Below are 22404 nucleotides of genomic sequence, written 5' to 3'. Positions count from 1 at the left end.
GAGTATGTTTGTGGGTCCAAACTGTAAATATTAATGGACGAAGCCTGAGTGACATCACCCAGCTGTTTCTGGAAGGGGCTTTGGATTCCCATCGATGACTTTCACTGCTGTCTCATCCTAACTTTTAACCTAACAACAGGCTAAGAGCTGGAGCTGAGGCAGGTTTTAAGCCTCTCCAGCGTTACATCACGCAGCCCTGGCAATGTGAAGAACGTTTATCCTTCCAAGAAAAAACGAGTCATCAACAAATTCACCGCTGTAGAGCTTTTGCTAATCGAGACATGAGCTTATCAGACCTATTTGGTTTTTTGAAACAGGCTGTATAAACTTGTCAACTAATTTTTTTTGAATGGGTGTGTATGGGACTTCAAGTGCCTCCGCATCCAGCCTCAAGCGGACCCTTGACAAACTGAAGGATTTTGTACTTGACTCCGTTTTTCAGTTGCTACTTCCTCAAAATGGATGAAAAAATTTGTTTTTTTTGCAACAAAGCCAATGTCATAGAGAGTGTTGTTGAAAACAAGAGGTACATTAACTTTTGTTACTGTGACTGTGGTATGCTGCTGTAGCCCTCAATATTCTTTTTAAATTAAAAAACGTTATGCAGATTCAATGATTTTGGATGCTATTTTTTATTCAAGACAAAGCATCTCTTTGCCATCACATTTTAATTATTTTGTCATCGTGCACATCTGTTTAATGACTCTAAAGCTTCATATTTGTGATATGTGTTCTTTAATTCAACCTTTGCCTTAGTAAAGAGAGTAAGCCATATGACCTCAATAGATCTTATACTCTATACTTAGTTGTGTGTTGACCTTTTGACCCCAGGCCCTGCATCTTAGAATGCAGAGTTAGAATGGGAGTTTCCTCTGACTGCTCTGGTTCCCTCCACGAGTGAAAAGATGACCATTAAGACGTTTAAGTAACTTCCCATGAATGTGATTATCTTTCAATCTCTGCTGGCAACACATGACAAAATACACACTTCAGATTGTCAGAGAGTCTAAAGCAATGCGGTTTGGCTGAGAATCAAAGGATCGTTAACTCTGTTATATCCTCTCCCTCTTTATGTATCAATGGTTATATGAGAGCTAGAACAAAGGGAGGCTGTGGCTCAGTGGTAGAGTTGGTCCTCTCTGACAAGGTTGGAGGTTCGTTCCCCTGCTCGTAGAGTCACACGTGGAAGAGTCCTTGGGCGGGGCGCTTGCAGCTCTTTCTGCTGCGTCAGTGTCGTGTGAATCTGTATGAATGGGACACTCTACATGGCAGCCTCTGCCAGCCGTGTGTGAATGTGTTGTGAGTGTGACCTGCGGTGTATAAAACGCTCTGAGCAGTCAGAAGACGAGAAAAGTGCTTCTCAAATCCACTTACCAGAGAGATGGAGCTAGCAGTGCCCAGTGAATGTGTTTTCTGTTTGCATACTTGGCATCAGATTAAGGTGAATCTGCTATTAGCTAAGGAAAGTGTGTGTGTGAGAGAGAGTGTGTGTGCATTTGCAGCTCTCATTAGCAAACTCCAGCCCTGCGTTCACAGTATGAACACACCACTCCTCCCCTCTCACTCACTCGCAGCCTCTCAGCTAAATGAGGTTAATAAACTCAAGCGTTTACTACCATCACAGACACATCCCCCCTCCCCTGCTTTTTCTCCTTCATCTCTCCCTCTCTCTCTCTTCACCACCTCCACCTCCCGTCTCCCTCCTTAAGCCTCCCTTATTCCTTCATCTCAGCTGAAATGCTTTCTTCCTCTTTTCCTCACCTTTTTTTTATTGTCATTGTTGCGCAGCGAAAGCTCTGGGATTTCCTCCCTCTATTTCCCAGGACAGAGCTGCAATTACAGCTCAGGAGAGAAGTAGACCAGCTGTGCAAGAGGTGTATTAGTGGGGAGACCAAGATAAGGCTGCCCCCTAGGGGCAAGCCAATAAAACTTCAAGAACGTCAACCACAATGCCTCCTTCACATCAAAGATAACTTTTAAGAGCTCATGGTTTGTTGTTTCTGGGGGGGGGGTCATCATGACCAAACAGGAATAACATCCCATCATAACGAATAATGTGCTGTGTTATGACCTGGTTTGCATGTCTTAGAAAGCCAGCTGTGGCAGGAACAGGCAGTGATACGAAGGAAATGTGAAGAATGCATCAAACAGCCTTGAGTGCTCTTATCTTGGATGGCATGTGGATGTGGACATCCTAAAAGATGACAATACACAAAATATGAGTGAAGAGAGCACATAAACATAAATGACAGATTCAGACAGGTGGCAGCGGAAGATGTGCAGGAATGCTGCCATAAATATGCGGTGGCACCGTGTCAATATGTAATAAATGTGTGAATGTCTGTGAAACACACACTGTTACTGTTGATGAGTGACTTGTGTTTGCTTCTATCTTAATGCTCACATCCTGCAGGCAGAATCATTGTTTTTATTAGGCAGATAACGTGCATTAGCTATTGTACTTTGATATGTGTTTAACATCCAAATAGCTTCAATATTTATCTCACTCACCTTTAAACATAACTTTCATGATTATTTTCTCCAGCTCGTTTCTCATTGGCTGAAATACCCAATTTATGTAGTCACAAACACAACACGACTATTTTTGATGCATATTTTTTCAAATGTTTACATGTTTATCTATTTTAATTTTGCACAGTGTGATTTTTCTTTAGCTATCCTGCCTTGCTGCTGTAACACTGTAAATTTATTCGCTTGTGAGATGAATAAAGGATGATCTTATCTTATCTTACAATAGCTTCAAACTGGTTACTCATCCTGCAGTAAAATCCATCACTGGGATTAATGGTGATATTCTATATTGTTTATCCTTCAAAAATTAACCCATCCCAACATTGATGGCTCAAACTTTTTTTTAACCCACAAATATTGGGAACGTTGTAGCTAGCTTATAGTTAATACCACTTCAACAGAGGTAAGATATGCATTTGAGGGGGACATTTAAATTTAAATTAATTCACAATTATATTTTCCAGTTGGCTATTCCCAAGGCTAAAACTCAAAATGATGTTTGTGATGTTTATTTCGTGTTTCTGGACAAGCAATGAGAACAAAGAAATAAGGTACCAGACTCAATCTCAGTCAGCCGTTTTTTTATTGATTGTTTTCTTGGCATTCCTTAAACATAAAAAAATACAGAAAATCACTAGCCTCATCATTTTAGCTTTGGTGTATGAACTTATGTGAATCAGTAAAACATGCATAGGAAGATTAGAGCTATCTGCCCTCAGTGTATGAGAGTATGAGTATTGAGGAAGGACTGTTACAAGTGCAGATTGGGAAGTTAGATGGATTTACTTTATTTTGAAATGTTCCAAGACAGAAAGTCAGTTTAAAAAAAAAAAAAATCTAAATTAAAGGGCCACTGTAACAATATGTCATGCAAAGTTTATGTACAAGTCGCAAACAGAACAACTATAAAACATCCAGTGAAAACACTTTGGTGTTTTGGTCAATTTGGTCAACTGACATCACATGTGTATCTTAGCTTTGGTTTGTGAGTAAAACAGATGATTCCAACCAAAGGGAGGACACAGCGATAGTTAAACACAAAAAGCTCCTGTGATGTAGGATCAAGTGTGTTTGTGGAACTTGACCCACATGAGGTCCTTGTTTGCCTTCACCTGAAGATGCAATGCTAACGAGTAACTTCTACTTCACCTCGGTCCTGCCATGTACTGTCACTAGAGGTGGGGAACGCAGCGTAACTGATGATATACAAAAACAATCATTTTCAGACATTCATATCATCGTCCATAGAGATAACTGATGAACTGTGAATGAAATGCCTCTAAAAAGGTCAAGAGCAGGATTTTCAGTTTCACCTCTAACCAACATTACCCCGCTGTCAAGGTCAGTGATTAACTTCTGTTTATGTTACACATATTCATGCCATAAGCGCCTCTGCGAGGAGTCATGTAAGTCAGAAATCCATGTATTTTTCTATTGTATTATTGATACTAGGCACCAGCGATTTTTGAAGTGTATCAAGAGTCAAGACATTGATATAGTGCGATATCGATATTTTTCCCACCATTACACTCACCCTTGCTCCCGAACATTTGCCAATTTGATGGACACTTTTATCGTTACATTTTAAGGATGCTTTACCCCGACTGGAAAGGAACCCTTGACTTCTGTAGCGCTGCCAGATCCTCGCAACATACCGGATCGCATTATGAAACAACTGTGATGTCTGCCTGTTTGACTTCAGGCATCAGCTGCTTGCTATGTAATGTTTCCTAGCAGCTGTCGCACTGTCGGGTCGCCTGTGTGAGTGTGTAACAAAGAAGGAGTGATGGCAGCAGGAGCCTCCGTCAGGCCCACGGGACAGTCGGAGAGGAGCAGACGGTCGTGTCGTTTCACTGCAAACATATGGTGAAACTCAAGTGTGTAATTTACCTAGGACTACGGGTGGCCCCAGCACACACACACACACACACACGGGCATACACACGTACACACCCGCTGACAGGGTGTAATTTACCTGGGGCCTATGGGTGGCCCAGTATCCCGTTGCACTTGTCATACACACACAGACAGCTCAAACACAGTTCACACTCTGAGACAGAGAGAGTGAAACTAATTTCCCCAGACAGGAGAGTAAGAAATCACACTGACGGAGATGTTACCCATCGAGTAAAGCAGCATTTAGTGGAAGACAAAAAAAAAAAAAAAAAAAAAATCACAACCTGTGGGAGTTACTGCACACTCTGTATCACATCCTCTCCAATTCATCAACCTGGCAACTTTTCAAAGCTGGTGCTCTCCTCCCTCCAAGAGACAGAGAGAGAGATGAAGGTCATGGGAGGAAGACAGATTAGAGGAGTGTGTCCCTCCCTACATTCCTGTTCTGACCTTCATAGTAGTGTGGCACTGTAGCTATCATCAGCCCACCATGCTTTACAGTCTGTTGTTATTGAGGGGTGGGATTATGAACCTGCATGCTCCGCCCTTGGTTCTACAGCAACCGTGAACGGGGTGTCGTGTTTCGCAGGAGGATTGACAGAAAAGGCTGTCCCAGACATTTACTGTTGGCACTGTTTGAGGTGTCTGTCTGTGAAGGCTGATATGATAGCATGTCTGCAAGTCACGTTGTGTGTGTGTGTGTGTGTGTGTGTGTGTAGGTGTGTGTGTGCGTGTGTGTGCGTGTGCGTCTGAGAGCTAGTGTTTGATCTCCATTCCCAGCCAAGGGGCTTTAACTTCACTCCAGGTGCAGAGAAGTCAACCTGAGGGCACGGGAGGCACATACAGTTGAGATCACAATCCTGAAACACACACACACACACAGAGGCAGGAAGTCTCCTAAAAGCAGTAACTCAGACTGAGTAACGTTGCGGTTTAAACTGGTTTACCAGTCGAGCGGTGTCACAGAGGAATGGCTCTAAAGACTCTGCAATAATGTGCTGTGAGGATAAACATTTCTGTTACCGCCTCCACACGTGGACATCAATCAGTCCAAAAGCAGAAAAATATAGAGAGTGCGAAACGAAGAGGTGAAAGGGCCTGCCAGTCCAGTGGGTGAGTTTACTGACAATGTGCAGGATGCTAGTCTCAGAATACTGTACACAGAGGCAGATGGTTTTCTTTGCTGCAGGTCAGGGATAAAGAGCTGGAAGTAATAACGAAAAGAGACTGACATATTGTTTTTCAACAGGTGCAGAAATGTGGCTGAAAGAATCGGAGAGTTAACCCCACTCATAACCCCATGAACGTGAATTGCTTCACACTGACGTTAGAGTGCATTTCTTCCAGCCCATTACATTAAACGTAGCAGAATAATCTCCCTCTTTATTCCTCTCTATCTCCGCACAGGAAATGTGTGTGGTCCGTAATGAGCTCAGTAAACATCTGCTACTCCTGTATTAGAGACCATTTTCTCCGCGTCTCATCCTGTAATATGGAGAAATTAGAGTGCAGGGACTCGTTCAGGGTGTTTATACACACACACTCACACGGAGCAGACATAACATAAGGAGTCCAAGTGTTTTTATACTACCCGGCTGACGCTCTAACATGCCATCTCGACACCACAATTTTCCATCCACAACAGTAAAACACTACCGGGTGTCCCTGGTGTATGATCCTTGGATACCAGGCTTTTATTTCCCAGAGTGCAGGGCGCTGGGGTCTGTTCCCAGGAGGTTTGTTCAGTTATACAAAAAATTGAAATCAAGTTCAACCCAGAAGTTCCTTAAAACTTTGAAATAGATACTTAAGTAAACTTGATTATTTTTTTCCTGTTCAACTGAAATAATACATTCAGTTCATCTAGGACTGCAGCAGCTCCCAAAAGACTTAAAGACACAACTAGGACTTGCTTTAAAAAAAAAACTGCTTTAGGAAGTTTAAATGGAGGAATCCTGCCACCTATTGTCAAGTTGCTGTAACTTTTCTTTTATAGCTCATCTGAAAGAGACGCAACCCTTCCAAAACATCGACTCTGATTTGTATTTTTCAGTGTATAACAAAATGCTGTTCAAAAGCTCAGATGGTTTATAGGATTTTATTATAGAAACGACTTCATATATCAGGACAGATACCCAAGACCAGGGGCACTGAAAACTTCACTGTACAGCCAACTGAGGACAGATTTCCTTATTACCTCTTCTTTATTTTCACTGTTGTTGCATTAACTTGAAACAGATGACAATCTAGCACAGTGTTCAAACATCTCTACCAAGCTCATAATCCAATCGTCCCACTCATGAAAAGTCTGTTGCTCGATGGCGTAGCTGAGGATCTCCCTCACTTGCTCATCTCCTGCTGCACCTCCCTGAGGACCTGCTCCTCCAGCGCCGAGGTGTCGTACTCCTTCAGCATGTCGTACTCGTTCCAAGGCTCCGCCCACTTCTGTGCGTGCTCCATCTGCTCGGGGGTCAGAGCCTGTTCAAAGCGGATTCCCTTGATGTTAAACTTAGGTCGCTCCCATCGTTTGGACCACGGCTTTGGACGCATCCTCACCCTGAGCTGTTGAAAAGACAGGAACGCTTCATCAACAGTGGTTGTAGTTTGCGGATTCCTGTTTGTTTACATTTGTCCGTTTCTTGCATAGTTGTTTGTCTAAGCAAACATTCGCAAAGTTAGAGATTGAAGTCAAACTTACAAAGAATCCTACAGAAAGTTTGAGAAGGATTCATCAAACTATTCAAAATAAAAGAAGAGTTTCAAGGAGTGCCATTGAAGCTCTTGGATATTTATCACGGTGGTTTCATAAGATCTCTCACCTGGTTGACCGGCACCTCTCCGGTGGGGGAGAAAGGCACAGGCTTCATGTTGGGGTCCACGGTGCTGTACTCGGACATGGCGTCTCTCAGATACATCAAGTTGTCGTCCAGTCTCTTCTCCAGCTTCAGCACCTCGATCTGCTGGATGCGAGGGCTGTACAGCTCGTAGCAGATCTCCACACCTGAGCCACACACGTTTGAGAAATAAAAAATTAAAGCATGCTTCACCTTCTCGCACATGTCGAGAAATTAACAAAAGGCTTTTTTTAAAAAAAAAATATTTATATTAAGAGAGATCTCATATTGAGCAGGCTTCAGCCTGACAACAGAAAAAAGCTTAAGACTTTAGGGAAAGGGACCGGCGCTGAAATGATTTGACTCACATGGACAGTGATGTATAAGAACACTTTCATTGAGTCTGTGTGACAGTAAAGCAGCAGACTGATAATCAGTTTAACTCACCTTGGTTATCAATGATGTTCCTCAGGATGAATGAGGCTCCCAGCCCCGCCCCGCCCCTCTGGATACAGATGCCGACAAAACGGTTATTTTTCCCACTGGCATTCGAGTCGGCCATGGTCACTGCCAGGATGCTCCCTGAAAATCAGCCACATCATTTAGATTAGAATCATGAAGAAAAGTTCTTTACAACATCTTATGTTCACACTTCACATCTGACGACGACGTTCTCGTCATCTTTCCTCTCGACAAAAACTACAGTCATGGGAATATTTCCAGCCGCTGAATGGAAATGTGTACGCTTCCACCTTCCAAGCGAGCCAGGGCCACTTTCCCTGCTACTTCCCATGTCTGCACAGCTGGTACATTTTCAAAAGTCAGAAATCTACATTTATTTCAAGCCTTATTTAGAATGATACATCACAGCCTGATCCAGGGACGATTTTAGGATCAAATTTGAAGATGCTCAGCTCCTGAAGAAATCATGACATTCAGTTCTGTTCAGGCATTTAATGCTTCTGCTAAGACACTCAACCAGCATGGTTAGGTTTTTTTTTCTTCAGATTTCAAAAAGCTACAGGGACACTTTATGAAATGTAAGGGTGCTTTATAGAGCTCCAAAAAAAGGGTCTGACTTGATCCCAGTCCCTGGACTCTGAGGCACACAACTTGTAAATAAAACACATCGCCAGTATCCAAACTGACTTTAATTTAAATACAATCTAAGGTGTGAGAACTGCTTTACTGTCTCTTAAAACTCAAACAGGAAACAAGAGTAAAGGTCACAAAGACTGAATTAAATGTTTTTAACATCTGTTCAGCGTAGTGGTTTCACATGTTGGTTTGAGACAAAAGGAAAATGTGTTGGCACTCTTTAACTCCTCACATTATAGGGAGTATAGAAAGGTTTCTTACCAACATAGAATTCAGGGATGTTGAGCACTTTCCTCCTGCGGATCATGTCTTTCCTCTCGATGTAAAACTTGAAAGGATCTGTTCTCTGTCTGGGAGGGATGAACTCTGGGCTGAGAAACCTGACAGGCAGAGGCAACACTTACTTACTGAACAAAGAATACACACAAAGTGTTTGTATACACCATCTGTGCGTGTCAGTAATATCTGATGTCTGTTTAACAAGAACAGCGTCATACTTCCGCAGTGATGCTTGAGTCTGTGTTTTGTCTATGATGACAGGTCTAGGTGGAGGGGTAAACTTTGGTGGCTGGTCGCTGTTAGACCCAGCAGCATGAAGACACAGCGAAGTGGACAAGAACCCTGGAACAAATTAGAAATAACACATGAAAAATGAGTAATCGACACAGATTCGTAACTCAAGACTTGGTTGACACTGCTAGCTAAGGGTACGTTAGCCATGTTAGCTTATATTTGGCTACGTTACAAAAACGACAACACAATCATGATATCAAGCTGTGAAGTAAAAGCGATAACAGGGAGTCTGTATGATACACTTACGTTCATTTTGGAGTGGGTGGTTTCGTAATAACCTCAAGGAAAAGATACATTTGTCAAATCCCTTCACGCAGGCAGCCATGACTGACCTTCTGTGGCCATATGGGAGCGTGTACGGAAGCTGTGTAGGCCAAACAGGACAGAAACGCGATCTTACCCGCTATTTGCAACTTAGTCCAGTGTCCACGAGATGGCGCGACTGTATCGTGACGAGTCATAATCAGCCTTAATGGACATTTATGAGTCCAGAGACCACCCCAAAACAAAATATGTAAACTTAGATTAAAAAAAAACAGGTGTAAATAAACAAATTTGAGGAGATAAATAATAAAGTCTCCTTACACATTCTTTTCTGTTAATATAATCTGGAGAACAGATTTAAAAAAAAACGTGCAACAAGTGAGCTACATACTCCAAGTCATTGTTTTGTTAAATTTAAACTGCAATATATATATATTTTAAGGAAGTCACACAAAGTTGTAGTTATTTTAAGTTTTAACAAACTTTCAACTTAATATACTTTATATTGCACAAATACGTTGCCAACACATTGTGCAATGAAGATAGTGTGTAGGAGTTTGCTTGCAGTTTTCCATGGACTTATTATTTTCTTACAAGCCCTTTCTTATTCTTAAACGTTTCAGTACTTTCTGATAGTGTTAATCAGTAAATTTAAAGTTATCAGAATTTTCTGAGGGAGAAAATCTATCTATCTATCTGTCTGTCTGTCTGTCTGTCTGTCTGTCTGTCTGTCTGTCTGTCTGTCTGTATCTGAAATGCAATGTTAACCATATAAAACAAGAAGGACATACTATCATTACGCAGAACATGTCTACTTAAGATGTTCAGACTGCATGTAGGCCTCAAGTTATTTTCAACATAAAAACCCGAAGAAAATACTATCAGTGGGTATTTTGCCCCTGCGTTTGCCTAGTAAGTAACTCAGGGTCTTTGAGACCATGCAGGGCAGCGGCGGTGTCCCAGGTGGGCTGCTTGCTTCCTCAACACAGTACGCAGACAGCGGCACTCTCACAGAGCAGCAGTGCACTGTGAGAGTGTAGAGGAGCCTCGACCCTGCAGGTCTCTCTCAGCGGCGTGCTGGATTGTGTTAGGAAGATGAGGGGAGAGGAGTAGAAACATGGGAGCTCACATCTCCTGAAACCCAATGTTTCCGCTTCTGCTGGACTTTCTAATGCAACGGAGAAACCCCAAAACTACTTCGAGGTTTCAAGGATGTTCTTCTCAGACGGGACTCTCTCAGCCGTCACTTATTATGCGCTCCTGTTGGGAATAACGTGTGTGTCCGTGCTCTGCGACCACTCCAAGGGATCTTCAGATTTTTCAGGTTGGCTTTTCTTGTCGTTTTTGCAGCGAAACATGTAGTGTGTGATCTTCCCCCCAAACTTTAAAATCAAATCATACAACATGCTCAGGAGATCCCGCACTTGTTTTATTCCCGCTGTTGCATACACGCATTTCTTAACACGTGATGTAAATGCAAGGAAAAAAGTGCTATACACTTTTAATCAAAGGTGATTTTTGAAGTGTCACATCAACTTCTCATTTCTGGACGACCCGTGCCCGTGGCGTGCTCCAGCATGCAGCCTCAAATGATTGCTCCATAAACCGTCTGGAAGACAACTTAAAGACGCGGAAAAGACCCGTATTGTTTCTTATCTGTTGGCCAATTCTGACACAGTTTGCAAAGATTGACCCACATAGGGAACTTCAAACAACATGCTTCTGCTTTGCTGAAGCCAATTGTACTACAGTGGATTACGAGTTGGTTTATCAACTGCAATACATATCCCATTGATGCACTTGAGATAAGTGGGATCATGCGGTTAATGTGTCACTAGATGGATGCTATTGTCTAGACCAGTGCTGTCTTTACTTATAATTTACAACTAGAGAATAAAGGAACTATAGAGCAGTGTTTTATGATTTGCTGTGATTTCAGTGAAAGCACATCCATGCCTGCACCCTGCCAATTACCATGGGGGTTATGTGCAATCCTGTGTGACTGATTCTGCAGGCTTACCTGTCCACCAAAGGCAGCACATTACTTAAACTAATGAGTTATTCTGTGTTGCATTAAGGGCTATTGAGCAGTGGCGAGCCCAAGGCGAGCCTGCAGGTTTTGTTTACGGTGCTATAAAACAGGAAGGGAGCTTTGTGTCGGTGTTAATTGGCCTCTAATGGGTCTAATGGTTGGAAACGAGTAAGCTTACACTGTGGGGAAAGGTGCTTAAGAGCAGATGTATGTTACATGCTCTTGTGTACAACTGTGTGTGCAATGTGTCCATGTTGCAACCTAATGGGCTGCTAAAGATCCTGGTGTAGTGAAGGCTGTTAACAAGGTTCATTTGAGTAATTGCCACATATGTTTCTGTGGTTGTTGGTTTTGACATAAATACTTTGTCACAGTACATCAAATTCTGGTTAATTAAGCAAAAAAGATGCTCGATCCAATGCCAGGCTTTTGCTGCTTGGGGTAGGTTTACAAGTCCTACGCCAAATAATAATAGTGGTTTAAAATGCTAGCTTTCTTGCTAGCATTATGTCCTCTGCTAGGACGAGGCCTACTGCATTGTTGTTTTTTCCAACATTACCATGATAATTTAGTGTAATTTACATTAGTTCTTTGATGCTCTTAAACAGTTACTGCTTGTAGCAGAGACTATTAAAGACATACATTATTTCTCAGCTGCACAGTATCAGTGGAAATTCCTGTAAACCTCTTTACTGGGATCTGTGTTTGATGAACACGGACCTGAGATCAGGTTGTTCTCCTGAAGGAATGCCCACGTTGGGTCCCAAGATTTAGTTCTGTTTTATTCAACCTGCTTTTTACAGAAGTGCTGACGAGACATCCCTGTGAATGAAAAGATGCGAAAGGGGGCTGTCAGAATACCACAGGGACAAAGACCTCCTTCAGTCCTCACATTCTTGACCAGCTGGAGTATCCCTGGAGACTGAGAGAAAGAGAGGGGTTTGATTGACAGGTGGTACCAAGGTGGAGGGTGACAGAAGTGGTGGCTTTAGATCAAACATCTGTCAGTCAGATGGCTGGTTGGACAATCTGGTCACATCAATGAAGATCCTCCACAGTGGTGAAGGAACCACTGTGTTATGCAGCAGCCTGTACGTCCAAGGCAAATTTCCTTCAGGACTAAATAAAGTAATCTTGAATCTTGAACCAACTGTTGATTTCAAGACAAATATTGATGGCAGAAAAAGGTTTTAATATTTCATCATGTGTTCTTTTATTGCAGTATAGTCACACATACTGTATAGGGCATGTTGACATCTGGAGTAATGTCGGTATCAAATTTCATTGCTATAAGGAAAACAAACAAAGTTGGTAGGTTATTTAATTCTTTGCCATCCCCTGTCATCATCTTCTACTATAAAGCTGCTTCAACCGTTAATTAGAGGTATGGAGTGAGTTGAACAACACTTGCAAGGCAGCTAATTCATGCTATTTGTTTTGAAAGCTGACAGTACTTTTCTGTGGTTCTTCTTCACAGAACCTACACACAAACTTCCTTTCCTGCATAAGCTTGGGATAGCTCATATGATGACAGTTCGTTACAGACATAATGATCTTTAGGAAATTTGACTTCAATTTCAACCGTTTTCTGACATTTCACTGACTAAACGAGTAATTAAAAATCTGAAATCTATGACCAAACGTATTTATTTATTTATTTTTTGGGGGGGGGGGGTCTAATTGCTAAGACATTGTTATTATATATAGGCATACTGGCTGGGATTTTGTTTATCTGTCTCCTGGATGCTGTTGTTACCTGGCAAAGTCTTTGACACTGCTGATGAGTTACAGTGAAGCAACTTTTCTTTTCTTTGTCTGCAATAAAACCCCAAAGGCAAAACCCCTATTTAACCCTGAGTCAATGGGATGTGAGGCTGTTGAGGGGCCAGGGGGTCAACTGAGGTCAACCCATAGTGACTGGGAGTGTGTGGTTAGGGGGAGTTATCATCCATCTTGTTCTATGTTCCTCTTTGTTCCCCTCATCACACATGTTGACCGCTTAGGGCTAAGGTTGAATGAAAGTCAACACAACAACAGTTTTTTAGTCTTGAATTCCAATTGAGTACTGAGGAGGATTAAGATGTTTATGTATGCACTTTTTAATTCAACACGTGCCTGTGTTTTACATTTATTTCTCCTTCAGATTTTATGTTGAGGAACTCCTTTTAACCATTTAAAAACATTAGCATTAGAACTGCAGGCTCAATGTTACTGTTTCAACAGTTTGTATTCGGTGTCAAAGGCTGCATAGGCAGAAATGGAAAGTTATCGAGAAGTAATGATTCACTTCACTCACGATACGATTCACAGCACTGGGTTCACGATATTTGTCACTAGACTATGGAAACCAGAGAAATGGGAGCTCATGTTGTTTTTTTTTCTCAGGAAGCTGCATCTTATCCACCTCCAGATTTTCATCCAAGTGGATTCAGGTCAGCTTATTTAAAACCTTTTGTTTTTGCAGTGGGCAGGTTTAATCGCCATCGGGGCATTCTTTGTGAAACAAGCAAGATGGCATCCACTTCTGAAGAACACTTGGAATCCACAATGGTTTTACCTTTAAGGCAAGGGTTGATCATTTACATAATGAAAGGAAATGCATCATATCACGTCAAATTGACCTAAAAGCTATATGAATTGCATTCTGGAGTTATCTATGTACATATTTGTTTGCTGAGATTGGTTGTACTATCCAGAGGTATTTTCAGCAGCGGAGGTCTCTTGGAAGTAAAAAACTGAGCAGTGCACAACTGGCTGCCTTCGTTGGCAGACTTGACCAATAATAAAACATACGTATCACTATCCTCTCATTGTGTGATGTAAAAGTTCTGAGCTTGATACTGTCGAGGTGACAGCTCAGCTACCAATTGTCAAGTTCTCTAAGCTGCGTGACATTGCAGCCGAACACACAAATCCGCCTATGCTATTACCCCATGGGCTAGTCCTGGATTAGTATACTCCTTACTGCATACCCCCACACTTCCCCAGAAACCCACCCCTTCAACTATAACAGAGTGCTGCTCCAGGGTCCTCAAATCATAATCCTCATGGATTTTGGAGTGGCCAGGGGTAAAGGTAGGACAGAGTCTCCTGCTCTTATCTATGAGCCCCCTTCCCCCTGTCTAGCTCCCCTACCTTCTTGCCCCTCCACCACCTCACTGCCTCTGCTCCTCCCCAGGGCTTGCATGATCACTGTTTCGTGTGTCTGTGTGCTCCAGGTGAGTTCTGTCTAAACAAATCCTGCCTCCCTCTTGTTTTGTCTACTGTGGTAAAAGCAGGCGGCAAGGCAGACAGCGAGGGCCTGGCATAAGGCTGCTTTTCTCTCCAGCTGAATAGGGGGGGTGCTGCTTTTCAAGGAGCCGTTGTTGTATACATGTTCTCAAAGGAGTGAACTGTCAAGAGGTTTTTGATTCATGGCATCATGCTGTCAAAACACAGTTTTTGATAACAATAAGGGATTGAATTCTATATCAAGTATTGTTTTGCTAGAAAGTGAATAAATAGTTTAATAAATTGAATTAATAAAAAGTTAAAGCATCACATATGATTAAGGCTGTGGTCTCATGTTTTACTGATTTTAACTTCTAAAATGTATGTTTAATACAGGACGTTTGTTTCAGAAGTATTCATTTGGAGCTTGAAAGCATTTTATCAACTGAATCTAGTTTTCCAATCTACTTTTGAATTCTAAATCCTTTTCAATCCTCTAATTAATCCATCGAGGTGTTGCTTTCATAACAACAAAGAAAAGAAGGCTAAAGCCATCTTAAAATGTAACTATGTCACTGACATTCAAATGACTGTAACAGGTCAATTGTGCATTGCTCTTTATCAACAAAATAGATACACCAGCATATACTGTATGTCATTCTACCAAATTCCTTTAGCCATTGTTGTTCGACCTGAGGTAGTAGAACTCTCAATTACATATTTCAAAGGAAAGAACATGTATTTGATAAACCAAGAGGGAACCATTAATGTTTCACAGGAGCTAACATTAGCAGTCAAACAACCATTAGCTAGTTGTTCTGCCCATGGCTCTTTTTTCCAAATAGAAAACAAAATACAAGCTATTGTCCATTCATGTTGATAAGTGAAAATAGAACATGCTTTAGCGAACCGACCGCCAAGTCACATTAGCTTTTAACAATTTCCCTAATGTTACCATGACTGTTTTTCACAATATCTGTTAATGTGTTGTCTACAATACATGGGACAGAATACATCCAGTCACTATATTCACATTGCAGTCATTGTTCTTCAATATTGAATAGTAAAAATCCAAAGTAGAATATTTCAAGATTAAACACCGTTTTGAAACAGCTAACCGTTAATAGTTAACTGTTAGCAAGAAATGCATATCCTGTAACTTTATTGACGTCCTTAAAAAGTGCCCAATGTCATTGTCTTTTTATTTTCTGATTATTTGGGAAACAGTGAAACAATATATAAAAGTACTTTAGACGTTAAAGAGCCCTTGTGTTGAAGAGAGGTCGGAGATGTACATAACTTCTAGACGTGTTCCTCTGTACGCAGGTTTTGCAGAATGTGTGTGTGTGTGTGTGTTATTGATGGTGGAAGTCTGGCAAGGCACAACATGATAGCGAGGAAGACATTACCTACTGTCTAAGTCCCTCCGCCTGGATTCAGAAAGTACTGTAATCAACAATGTGGTGTTGGTGATGAGATACAAGAGGAAACAACTCTTGCTTGTTTTTAATAACCAGAAACCACACAATGTAATAAAACACAGTTTTAATATCATACCTTCACTTTTGGATTGATTAAAGAGAAAAATATGCTTTAGAATTTGAGTTATTTTTTTTTTTTTAATGAATCAAGTTTTTTCCTGCTTTTTTTTTTTTTTTTTACTAAAACAACACTGTGCTGGAGGACATTCCTGTGTTAAAGGACAAAGCATTGACTTAAGTGTAGATAAGATTAATGAGAAAATGTGTTCAAAGGAGACATACCCTCAAAGGCAAACTCTGCATGTCAGGTCCTGGCACATTATCCATATTAATGTGCATCTGTCAAAATATGTTTTTTGTCCTGATGCTTTGTGTGAGGGAAAACGATGTTTAATGGTTTGACTGCTGTTGGGCCAATTTTCACTAAATGAATTAGTGGCACATGTCATTCAGGGCCTTGTAGGCCTATCTCTCAAAGAAACATTTCAAACTCAATAGGCAAACTGTTTTGTAATCAGTGAAGGTTTTGTAGGATGTGGATTAATAGCCATGAGTCTGTGCAGCTTAACTTAATGTGTTACTTTTAAATCAAACGCTTATTACCAATTCTAAATATAACTGATCCTTTACATAGACAAAACCTTAAAAAAAATAATGCAAGTTTAATTGCGGAAAAAGTCTGAATAATATCTCTGTGGGCAGCCATGTTTCAAAGGTTCTTACTGACGAAAGTCGATACTATCTGAACCTTTTCCTGCTTTGGTTGCTTTGCCTAATTTGTTTGGTTTATTTGAGATTGCTCAGAATTGGTCTGTAGAATTCTACCAACCCTGACAAGGAAAAGTTGAGTGTTTCAATAGATTTTGATTCAAAATAAATGTCTGTCACTGCTACTATCACTTTCAGTGATAAACAAATTGTCACAAAATTTGATTAGGGTCTAGTGACTACCAGAGGGAAATATACTCAAATAGCCCATTGGAACACATTGAATACATGATAACAGTTCAGCCCAGAATCAGCAAGCAGAAGTACATTCCCATTTTTACAAGGAAGCCAAGAGAATCTTCAGTTTTGATTGGAGCAAGGTGCATTTACAAACAGTTGACGTCCTCTCTCTTTCTCTGAAGCTGATGTGATTCTGCACTGTTGCTTTTGCTGTCTTATCTCTCCTCAGGAGTGGAGAGGGATTTTGTGATGTTGCATGGAGCCACGCACCTGCACTCTCTCCCCCGGTCTGTCTCTCTTTCTCTCGTTCACGCTGCAGTTTTATGAATAAATGAAAAATGTAATAAAAACAAGTCGGAACTATACTTAGGTATTGTCTGTTTGTGGACATTTGGGCTTGTACTTGTAAAGTGCTAAATTCAATATCTTTTTATGACTCTAATAACTAACTTGTAGTTAGTTTTGAAATTAAGTTGTATATGCACCAAAATTCTAGGAGGAATGTCAGACCCTGCTGCAAAGCAAGAAAAAGAGCCAAGACTTTTTGAGGAAGTGTGTTTTGCTTGTGTCTTACTCTGTGACGTGACTGACACACACATTAAGTAACCCTAATAATGCTATAGTATAAGATGTCTGTTTTTCAACCTATATAGTATCATAGTCAGAATCAAATAAACTGAACACCCATACTTTCTCAGGAAACATTATACAGTAATTGAGTGCTATCAGTTGACTGAGGGATTACATAGGCCTTTGTCTAAACATAAACCACTATCATTTCTGTGAGAGTAGATTCACCTTTTTAAACTGTGTCTGTCTCTGACATGATTTTGGGGTGAAACTCCCTAAGTTAAATCCAGACTGCTCTAAAAATGACCTCGCAAGCTGTGGGGGAGTTCTAACTACCGTCTGAATGAACCTGCATGTCTTAATCAAGACTTATAATCAGCTGAAAAACTGCTTAACTACTCAGCCCTTAATTGGATAACCATTATTTTGCATAGATTTGAGTTTATCCCTAAAAACACCCAAACAGAAGTTGAATGGCTGTATAGTAATAACTGTTATTGGGGAGAGAAGACGGGGGCTAAGATGTATATGTAGACATCGCAGGTGTGTGTTTGCACTTGCCTTCCCAGACTGTGGGGGAGGTGAGAGGAGCGCCAAAGAAAACACAGCGAAATGTGTGAAGAAGATTCTTGAGTGACACTGTGGCGTTGTTGCATGCTGCTGCATATAGCGAGCTATCTTTACGGAGATGTTTAGGCAACAATTGTGTTATTAATTAAGCCTCGTCATTTGTTATACTCTGAAAAGGGCGCTCATGGAGAATCAGATAAGTAGCAGTACCTGCAGCTACAAGTAGAGAGAGTTTCACCAGCCAGGGTAACGATAAAACTGAGATGTAGAAAAGCAGAAACAACTGTTGAGAAAAAAACTGTAAGGGTGTGTGCAGTGGCACTTATCTCCTTGTGCCCACCTGAATATTGAATTATGTGCTCAATGAGATGGGTGACGCACGCTTTCTTATGTACAAAAAGCACACTGCTCCTGCATCTTTCCGAATGTAAACGTGCTTTGATGTCCCCCTCTGTCTCCTCTTTTCTGTCTTTCTCTCTGTTTCCTGAGAGCTGATTTATGTTTGCTTTAGGAGGCAGCATGTCCGCCTTGATCTGGTTTCCTTTTTGTTCTTTCTCCATCCTTCAATCCATGTTTTAACTCGTGTATGAGAGGAGGGAAAACAACATTAGTTATTATGGCTTGATTAAACCCCCAGAGGCAAAAAAGAAAGGCAGACAGAGAGAGAGAGAGAGAGAGAGAGAGAGATGGAGAGGTAGAGAGGTGGGGCACAGAAGGGCCAGTGTGAACAAGGAGGCATTGTGTAGCCCCCCAACTGTGTCGGACTGACAGTCTGCATTACAGCACGCTACAACAGCCCGCTCCCCAAAGCACTGCTAATCTGTTGCTTTCTTGCCCCTCTGGCTCGCTCAGGTAAAGGGGAAGGGAAACCTTTTCCTTTTTTTTTTTCCACGTTGAGGCCAATATATATTATCATAGGTTTAATTAGACTCATTTTAAGTCATTTTCAACATGGGGACTCTAAAAATAAAGTCTTGATACAAACCTAATAATGTAAGCCTGAAAATATATTATTCAGACGATTTGTGATGTCGTAGCCTTTTTGAGTATCGTTTAAGATCCTGAGCTACAGACTGATTTATCGTTTATCATTTCTAGGTTCATGGTATTTATTGGCTGTAACTTTACAGAGGCTTACTGAGACTGCGATAGGGTATAATGTCAACTGTTCAGTATAGCATGTTAGCATGTCATGTGCTAATAAGCACCAAACACAAGGCATAGCTAAGGCTCATAGGATAAGCTTAACATCAGGGGATCACAAAGAGTTGTCTCAACTAATCCAGAGGGGGATGTGAATATTTGAACCAAATGTTAGCGGTGAACTTGTTGAGATATTTCATATACAGATATAAACTCATTGTGCTGATTTAAAGGAATGGAATTTTATCACAAAGTCGCTAGAATTAAAGTATGTTCACATACCTGGTTAAGAGAAGCCACCAGGCTCGCGAGTGTATTTTACATTACTTCTCAGCTGTTGAAAAAAAAAAGATTCCAAAATGTAATATTTGATCTATTTATGTGTAGCAGCAGACATTGTAGAGATTAGGGTTGTGGACTTTGCAGACAACAACTTTTTACTCAAGGAGACCCCAAGTTGGTTGGTAGCTAAAAGAGCAAGCTCTCTGTTTGACTCTGAATGAATGGAGCAAGGTAAGCTTCCACTTTAAGTCCGGTCATTCCTGTAGATCCGTCTGGGTTTGTTGTAAATGGAAGTAGATCTCCCTGCTAAGTCCCATTGGACATGCTGCTGACGGCCTTTTACTCCCTCAGCTCCTCAGGACTTGTTCTTTTGCTTGTTTTCAACAAGCCCCCCCAATATGCTTTTAATTCTTCCAAAAGCTCAGCCTTTCAGTGCCCACCCACTCCCACCTTTTTTTTAAGGAAACATTCACTCTCTTCACAGTGCATTCTTGGACCCTGGTTGAGGTATGCTGTCTTGCTGTTTTTGCATTTAAATTAATAAGGCTTTTTTTTCAGGGGTTTTAGTGGGATTTTGATAACAATAGTGGTAGAAAGTAACAGAGCAAGTGGTCAGGTACTGGATTATAATTGTGAACCTGTACATATGGCTAAGATGGAAAATTGCATGTTCTGTTTAGGTTATTTGTCCTTTTTACAATGCTCAGCAAAAACCCTTACCAGTGATAGCCGCTGTGATTTGACTCACTTTCAAATTCTGGGTCTTTTTTATGAGCATTTTGGCTCCTTTTTTTCCGATTGAGCTTCCAGAATGATTTAACCGTGGTAATATTTACTCTTACACAGATATAGAAGCTGTTCTCATGGATATTTATGTACCTTCTGACACGACAGAGATCCCCTCAAAAACATGACTTTTCACTATCAAGTTCAAGTTACCAAATTGATGGTTATGGTATAAACCTACATATCTTAAACTACATAACCCCGGACACTCATTTGTTTCAATATTTGGTGCTCATAGAGGATAATGTCAGCAGAAATGTTCAATTAAAGTTAATTTTAATTATTGACAACCATAATTTGTATGCAGTTATTCTGCTGTTGCAACAATGCAGCTGCACCCCTTCACAATCCCTGGCCAACTCTGACTAAACTGCACATTAGTGAAAAGAAATAGTTCCTTTATCATCCCTTTGTCCAAGCTGATGTTTTCTAAGCCTTAGGCTACCACTGACCCACCCAACAATCAACCTCATGAGCAGTGGTAAAGACTGAAGAATGATACATCTGTCGTTCAGATAGTGACATTAAAGCTCACACACTGCTGCATCTGTCTACTGTTTGCTGGACTGTGGTTGGTGAAGAGGCGGTCTGGCTGCCACCCAACTTTTCCCGGCCATAAAAGTGACCATTAAAATGACTGATTCTTCTTCCCTTCCCATCTCGCTGTGTCTCTCTTTTTTTGTCACCCACATCCTCTGTGGGTGTCTGGACATGCAGCCAAACACCTTGTATCCCATCCCACCAATGATAAGAAACACCCAACACACTCTCGGAGTAAAAGCGTTCTCTCACCCATTGCCCTTTGACTCTGGAGGGTCGTAAGGGGAGGCACGTGCTGACACAGGTCATGGGAGTGTTTGGGTGGGACCAGTGTTTGGTTTTTGGGGGATCCCTAGGGTAGACTTAGCGGCCACTTTCCAACTGAGAGGCCATCATCAGGGCTGGCAGATGTAAGTCTGTCCCCCTCCCGGGAAGAAATGTAGACAACAGACCCACAGGTGGACATCTTCCCTTTGTCTGTTGGAGTTGACTCACTAAAATATAGACAACAGACTTGTTGCTAAAGGGTCTGATTTAGTTTAATTTATCTGGAAATCAGTTTTTTCTGATGTAAGAAAGTTGGCCCACAAGACTTATATTGGGTGCCAGTAGCCTAGTAGTTAGTGTACATGCCCATGTACAGAGGCTATATCCTCTGACCTGGGACCCCTTTCCCACACGCCTATAGGCAGCAGTGAGCCATCTTTGATGATGGCCATCTTCTTGTGCCTAGTAGCCCAAACTGATGTAACCAGAATGCATTAGTTATACATTACATACATACATTAGTCTGTGTATGTGTTACAAAGATAAACCTTCCCCAGGGGAGGACCGGGCGAGTGGTGTGTTTGTGTTTGTGTCTCCGGTTTTATTGACCTCAGCTGCTCAGGCTCTGGCCTCTGTCTGTGTGTGTTTTGGGGGGGATGTAAGCAAGTCTGCCTCTCATATTGAGAGATAATCACCTCAGGAAATTGTAACACACCGTATCATAAGGGGAGACCATGTGGTGAAACGGATAATATAAACACCCAGACCCTCATCTTTTGCCACAACAAAGGATGTTCTTGCATCAGTGAAAAGTCAAAATGTAAAAATGTGTATGTTTCCTTTTTACATGTCTTTTTGGTGAACTGATGACAGACAGAAAATAGGTGAGGATATACAACTACAGACTCTAATGCTGGATGCTGTAGTCACGACGACAAATTGGTACCTAATCCAAGCATCCGAGTTCTGCTCTTTATTTATTCTTGCACTGTCAAGTTTTTTTTACTTCAATATTCCCAAATTTCTGAAGTCCACTTTAGGAAGTGAAGTCTGGAAGAAAGTGTGAATCATGCAGGGTTTCTTTCCCCTCTGAAAAAGGGAGATACTCTGAGAGTTGAATATTTGGGGGTTAAAACCAGGGAACCGACCCTCATGTGAGTAAGCCCCTTCAGCTGACAGTCCCCACCCACTCCGTAGTGTACAGTGTGAAGGTTAACATGTTCAGTAAGTATTCTAGGAAGTCTGCACTTTACACTGTGTAGCAGCCGTCATGTGCTGCCCATTAGTGCTGTCAACACACTGCAGATCATCAGCATGCTAAAGTTGACTATAAACTAATAAATCAGCTCCCTCATAATAAGCACATTGAATGGCTGAA

General features: G+C 41.3%; 2 protein-coding genes across 2 annotated transcripts in view; one reads left to right on the top strand and one right to left on the bottom strand.

Moving 5' to 3' along the window:
* Positions 1-6512: 6512 nt before the first annotated feature.
* On the bottom strand, positions 6513-9323 carry mrpl19 (mitochondrial ribosomal protein L19). The gene is made up of 6 exons (XM_079360216.1): positions 9180-9323; positions 8858-8981; positions 8622-8740; positions 7710-7844; positions 7248-7429; positions 6513-6990 (listed from the first exon to the last, which is right to left on the bottom strand). Exons 1-6 carry the CDS (start codon positions 9256-9258, stop codon positions 6769-6771), a joined length of 861 nt encoding a protein of 286 aa, XP_079216342.1. The 5' UTR covers positions 9259-9323; the 3' UTR covers positions 6513-6768.
* A 731-nt stretch (positions 9324-10054) lies between these two features.
* Positions 10055-22404, top strand: part of eva1aa (eva-1 homolog A, regulator of programmed cell death a) — a 76637-nt gene continuing 64287 nt past the window's right edge. The window contains exon 1 of the mRNA XM_079352084.1: positions 10055-10521. Coding sequence (XP_079208210.1) covers positions 10410-10521 — 112 coding nt within the window. The 5' untranslated portion in view covers positions 10055-10409. The remainder of the gene's footprint in view (positions 10522-22404) is intronic.

Source organism: Symphodus melops (genome assembly GCF_947650265.1).
Source record: "Symphodus melops genome assembly, chromosome: 1".
Lineage (NCBI taxonomy): Eukaryota > Metazoa > Chordata > Actinopteri > Labriformes > Labridae > Symphodus > Symphodus melops.
Note: the sequence above shows the minus strand (reverse complement) of the source record. Positions and strands in the feature narration are given on the sequence as shown.

What these genes read in the sequence shown, in the direction of transcription:
- mrpl19 (XM_079360216.1), bottom strand. Translation starts at nt 9,258, where the DNA reads ATGGCTGCCTGCGTGAAGGGATTTGACAAATGTATCTTTTCCTTGAGG. An exon ending in CCACCCACTCCAAAATGAAC is followed by an intron (nt 8,982 to 9,179) that starts GTAAGTGTATCA and finishes AATTTGTTCCAG; the next exon opens with GGTTCTTGTCCACTTCGCTG. An exon ending in GAGAGGTGCCGGTCAACCAG is followed by an intron (nt 6,991 to 7,247) that starts GTGAGAGATCTT and finishes TCTTTTCAACAG; the next exon opens with CTCAGGGTGAGGATGCGTCC.